The following is a 6000-nucleotide window of genomic DNA, read 5'->3' as shown; positions in this document are numbered from 1 at the left end:
TATTATTTTTGACACACCATTATTTCCATGACCTAACTTTCACCTCTTAACGCACAGCGCTGTCTGTGTTCGTGACCTTTTAGCCCACTAGGGATGACAAGACCCTTCTAAAAGTCAAAGAGGAGTCATGTGACCATCAGAGCCACAGGGAGCTGGAGTAAAAGAGCACAACCTTGCACCTCGAGTATATTTCCCTTCTCTCCAGACACTCGTGTGGGTGAGAGCTCATGTTTGGGAGTGGGCAGCAGTGAAAAGTCCCATTGTGATGTTTCATGAGCCCAAGAGTGCACCAAAGAAAGAAAAATCCTCTTTAGTGCAAGAGCCACCCTGAAAAACTGCTCCAGTGTGGGTGTCACTGGTGCAGCATACTTTATTTATTCAATTACAACTTTTATTGCCAAAGTTTCACAACTACTCGATGGATTTAAACACACACACACACAAATCCCAAAAGGAAGAATCTACCTGTCTTTGCTTCTAGTATAACAAAGCATAACATAGTATTTCATATTCTCTCCCACATGTGAAATTGGTTATTGCATTAACATATTTGTCATTAATAAAAATAAATTAATTATTTGCAGGCAGATTTGGTTGGGACCATCACAAAAACACCAGCCGGGGTTTGATGAAGAGGTCCAGCTGTGCTGAATCCAGCGATATGAAATCTACGACTGCATAAGGTTGAGAAAGGGTTTCAGATTAAAAAGTCTACGACGTGCCTGCGAAAAATAAACAGGTGAAAAATGGTATTATTCTACTTCAAAGTATACAAGTTGTTCATCCACTTAAAACCACTTTAAAATCTGGAATTTGGTCACTGTATAGAATTTTTTGAAAGTTTTCTCTTTTCACATCTAGTTTTAGTTTAATTTTAGATCACAATAATAATCTTGGTTCCCTGATTACTCAGTGACAAAATACGAGTTGATTTCAGGGTTTAAGCTTGCATTTGGTAAATTGTCACTTAAATTCTCAATGTGAGCTTCAAACAAATGAGAGCACAAGTGAGGGACGCCATCGTTAGGCTTAAAGACCAAAATAAATCAAATAAACCCATCAGAGAGAGAGAGCGAGCAAAAAAGAGCTCAAAGAGAAAGAGCTCAAAATCCTCACTTTAAATTAAATGTGTAAATTTTGTTATACATGTACAATATCAAATGTAATCGAATCAGGTCAAATAAAAGTTAGTTGATTGGTGTACATTGTTTATACGAATCACATTTTTCTTTGTCATTAATTATCTGAATGAATAAATTTGATGTTTGGTGTACGTTTGTAAAAAGAATGGACGCACTGGACAATTCAGCAACATTGAAAGGCCTGAAAAACCACAGAGGACGACTGAAGTGGATGATGACAGAATTATTTCCATGGTTAAGAGAAATAACGTTACATCTAACCAAGTCTAGACTCTCGATGAAGTAGGCGTATCATTATCAGTGTATAATCACCAGACATCTTCATTAATGGAAGAATGACAGGGTGCAGACCACCAGTTATACTCAAGAACAGGAGATTAATTTATAGCAGGATGATGGGAATTGTTGTATGCAATACTGAAACTATCAGTTAATGTGTGTGTGGGTGTGTAACCGCTGAAGTACACTCACTCACACTGACTGAAAGTGAAATGAACTAAATTATATGAAACAGAAAGTACATGCTTTACAGAGTAAAATGATGCACCTCCAAGAACCAAAAGGTTTATTTCCATCATTAACCAGGGTCTCTGATGTCTGAGTGATGTAATCAGAGGGACCAGTGAGAGACAGACTCAAAGGAAAAAAATGTAGAGAGAAAAGGAGCAGAGGCAAAGATACCCAGCGTTTCATCCCTGGCACAAAAAACCAACTCCCAACCGTGTTAAATTTTTTATCAAAACATCTGAATCCTCAGCTGCACGGTGAGCAGCGGTGACGTTGCTGTGACGTCACCGGAGATCTACTTGCCAAAGCTCCTCAAAGGGAAATGAAAACTCGTACTGAATATTAATTATTCCTCTGAACCACATAACTATTCTGAAGATAACCCAAGGGACAAAAAGTGTTACATATGTGTTTTTAGTGGCTGAATCAAACAAATCAGTAGAAACGTTGCTGTATTTTTAACCACAATCAATATCTGATGCACAAAAATGAAATTCTGAACCCTGTACTGCATTCACTCCCACTTCCTCTAGTTCTGTTTTTTTAATTCTTGCTTTTCATTGAACGTACTAAAGGCTTTTCCTCCTAAATAGTATCTTTATAATTCATTAAGAGCTCTAATTTATTTCCGCTTCTTTTGTACTTACTAGTGCCTTTTAAACCAAAGACAGAGCCACACCAACAAACACATATTACCACAAGGAGAGAAATAAAATGTTTATTTTAGTGTCTGTTTTTTCTTTTTTTCTCTGAACGCTAATAATAAAGTTCACCAGTGTCCTGTGGATGGCAAACATCCTCAAAACACAACAAGTACAACAAAAAGTGTTTCCATTGGGATCACCCAGTAACATTTTGGAATCAATGTAGTGATTAAAAAAAAAAAAAAAGAACAAAAAAAACAATCAAAACTAACCATATCCACAAAAGAAAGAAACAACAAAGCAACAGTAACAAGTGTAACAGATCAGAGTGCTCCGCCAGAGGACCTGGAGGTTTGTGCACCCCCGCTTACAGTTTGCGGGTACAGAGCGAGTCTTTATTATGCTTTATGTTTTTAACAGTTTTATAAAATATCTAATTCAGAAAATAAACTGTGGGCCGAACATGGTAAAAACTGAGTCCAGTGGATATGGGTTACAGCTTTAAAACCTTTTCACGGTGCGGTCCGCTGCTCTTTTGAGCTCTTCTTTCTTTTAATATTTGATTTGCAGCACAAAAAAAAAAAAAAAAAAAAGACAAACATGGAATGAATACCAAAGAAAGAAAGACTGATAACAGATCATAAATTTTTAGAAAGTGTTAAAATAAGAGGGGGATCTAAATATATATATTTCTATGACAGCACATCTTCCTTACGTATTCTGTACCCTCTAATACGTACCAGCAAGACATTTCATGTGTTTAGTTTTTGGTTCTGTATGAATGTGAGCGTCACCAACAGCCCCCGCGCAGAAAGATACAAACCTGTGCTCCAGCTTTCAGGTATCGTGTGCCATTTTTCCAGAACGAGCGTCTTCATTTCACTGTTTGAGAGCATTTCCTTGTTATTAGTGTTACGTTGCCGCTTCGGTTCCTTCACTGTGGAAGAAGGGACCTGAAGTAGCCCCTTACCGTCCAGACGTTGAGCATTCATGTTTTTTTTTGTTTTGTTTTTTACTCAGGGCTGGAACATTTAACACTTTGACAAATGGTAAACAAAACATGAGAAAAATATATTGTTTTTATTTATTTTTTCATTTCTACTCTTTTCCTTTCTTTTTTTTTTTTTTAAAGGCTAGTGTTATTATTTTTTCTACAGAGAAGGGCGGGGGACGTCGTGACAAAGCTAATTCCAAAAACTTTAAGATGTCAGTGCTGTCCGACTGGCTTGAAGCTAAAAAGTCGCTGTCTAACGTTTATCCTCATTAGTATTTTCATGTATGTACAAATAAAATATGGATTGAAAACACCCCACCAGCTGGAAGAAGAGGAAGCTCAGTTCATCTGTCGGGAGGGGGCCATGCCTCTTCCCCCCCACCCCCCCACACATACAGCGACACTGGAAGAACTTAGCAGCCACTTTGGCCACCGACAAAGAGGCCCCGACGAGATATTTCTGATATCAGTGCAGATTTACATGATATAAAAATAATTAAGAAAGAAGGTAGGCTTAAGGACAAGTGGCTATAAATGGCAGAGTGTGAGATTCGATTTGGCAAATAAGCGTTCTACTTGTGCATGTGTGCGGCCCTCGAACAGAAGGTGGATGTCATCGGGTTGTCTCGTAAACATGCAGCTTGAAGACACTGAGACGCCACGTAAACACGTGCATGAGTGTGTGTGTGTGTGTGTGGTGTGCGTGTGCACAGACGCCACGGCCCCTCACACACACTCTTCCGCCGACATGAGCAGAGGGTTGATGTACTCGAAGCCTTCAAACTCAGACTGGTCGATCTTCTTCACGACGTCCCTGAAAAAGGAAAAAAAAAAAATGGAGGAGAAAAGATCAAAAGGTTGGTTAAAATCGACAGAAAACTGAGGCTGCAACAGGAAATGAGCACAAAATGAAGCGCTGACTCACTCGTCATCAGGCGTGAGCTGGATTGGCTCGTTGGTGAACTGGGCGTCAAAGTTGTCCAGTCCGTATTCCCCTGAGATGTTGGGCTTGAACGGAGGGACCACCTGTTTATGTTCCAGCTGGAAGTAAAGCAAAGGACGAAGGTAGGACCCAGTTTTTAAATAATTCTTTAAATAACCAATTAGTTGCTTAATAGAAAATTAATCTGCAAGTATTTTTGTGATTGATTAACCAAAAAAAAAAAAAAAAAAAAAAAAAAAAAAAAAAAAGGAGCTTTTCAGAGTGGCCAGAAAAATCTAATTTCAAAGCATCTGTTTGGTCTCTGAGAAACTGTGACTATATTTTTCATACACTAAGAGATGAATCTATTGAGAAATAATCTGTGAATAATGGAAACAATCCTTGTTTGCAGTCTTATTAAGAAGCTTCAAATAGTGACTGTATCAAGGTTGTATATGAGTTTGTCCAACAGGATTTCTGAGAGGATAAGCTCTCCCGCAGCTGTAATCAGGCCTGAGTGACGTCCTCTCCACTCAAAAGCATTTGATAAGATAAGATAAGATAAGACTTTATTGATCCCACAACGGGGAAATGTTTGCATCACCTCAGCTCAGGTACAGATATATGAAAAAATTTGAACACAGAGTAAAAACTTTTATTAGGGACTTCCACTCATTTCCTCTGCCTGTGGTTTCATTTATCACAGTGTACGTGCAGCTCTCTGTCCCGAGTGTTACTGCACTTGTTTGGAGGGCAATAACTGCTCCCTCTGCAGGCCAGAGAGCACACTGCGGGGCAAACATCAGCGTTGGGGGAAACGGGGTGGGAGGGTTGTAAGCTGATCCTCCAGACACTCTGACCGAGTGCTGGGTCTCAGCTCCAGACCAAACAGGGAAAAGAGGTCATGGTGATCCTGGCGAGCTGCCCTGTCTGTCTGTCTGTCTGTCTGTGCAGATAAAGCTGATGTTACGTGCTCTGTCTTCTTTAAAAGATTTAAAGCAGATTTAATCTGGATTAGTTTAACACTTAAATGACCATACTATAATTTATACAGTAATGCTTTTAATGGCTTTTAAGAGTTGTCTTTATCTATGAAACACTCTAAAATGTTCTGATGTACTTAAATGTCGTTTTCTCTGGAGAGAGTTTACAAATTTAGTCAAATATAAATTTCCTGTATTTTCTTTTCAATAACAGACTGTTTTAATTATTAAGGTGTGTTTGAGTGAACTGTGTATTACAGTTTGCTGGGAGCCTAACACCAAACTCGAAACTAACTTTGATCAACAAATTACAATCAAGTCTTCACAGTCAGGGTGCTTTATTAATCCTTTGTTGCTTCCAGGCTTCTGTTTAGCATACACATCACTCCTGACCACCTCCTGGTATATCAATAAAGACGAGGGTTGGATGCCCATTGAACGGTTTCTGGGTTTTTCCATAGGCAGCTGCATAGGCAGAGACCCCTCTCCTTGACCTCTATAATAAATCAATAAATGTGAGGTCTAACACAGTATTGACAGAATATGATAGAAGCTGATCACTCTACAAAAGAGCTTCAAGGCTCACTCCTAACAGGCTTTCAAGGGGTAAAGATATCTTGTGTGTCTGTAATATATGCATGTTGTGCAGAGTAATATTTTGATGACACAGTTTTCCATTATCCATGCCACATCAATGGGCCAATTTCATATGAGAAATTTAAGATATTGGAGGTAGGTTAGTATTTTTACAATTTAAAAATGTCACGACGCATATAAACATGTGGCGGGGGTCCAAAATGACTCTAGA

At 38.8% G+C, this 6000-nt stretch overlaps 1 protein-coding gene across 1 annotated transcript in view; it reads right to left on the bottom strand.

Annotated features, from left to right (window-relative positions):
* Positions 1–2836: 2836 nt before the first annotated feature.
* prkci (protein kinase C, iota) overlaps positions 2837–6000 on the bottom strand; it is a 44814-nt gene continuing 41650 nt past the window's right edge. Inside the window, exons 17-18 of the mRNA XM_085388379.1 lie at positions 4213–4328; positions 2837–4101 (exon numbers count right to left, since the gene is read on the bottom strand). Of these exons, the coding sequence (XP_085244505.1) occupies positions 4014–4101; positions 4213–4328 (204 nt within the window). The 3' untranslated portion in view covers positions 2837–4013. The remainder of the gene's footprint in view (positions 4102–4212; positions 4329–6000) is intronic.

This window comes from Rhamphochromis longiceps, linkage group LG18, assembly GCF_057381845.1.
Source record: "Rhamphochromis longiceps isolate RC_006_pf linkage group LG18, R_longiceps_female_GT1.1, whole genome shotgun sequence".
In the NCBI taxonomy this organism is placed as follows: Eukaryota; Metazoa; Chordata; class Actinopteri; order Cichliformes; family Cichlidae; genus Rhamphochromis; species Rhamphochromis longiceps.
Note: the sequence above shows the minus strand (reverse complement) of the source record. Positions and strands in the feature narration are given on the sequence as shown.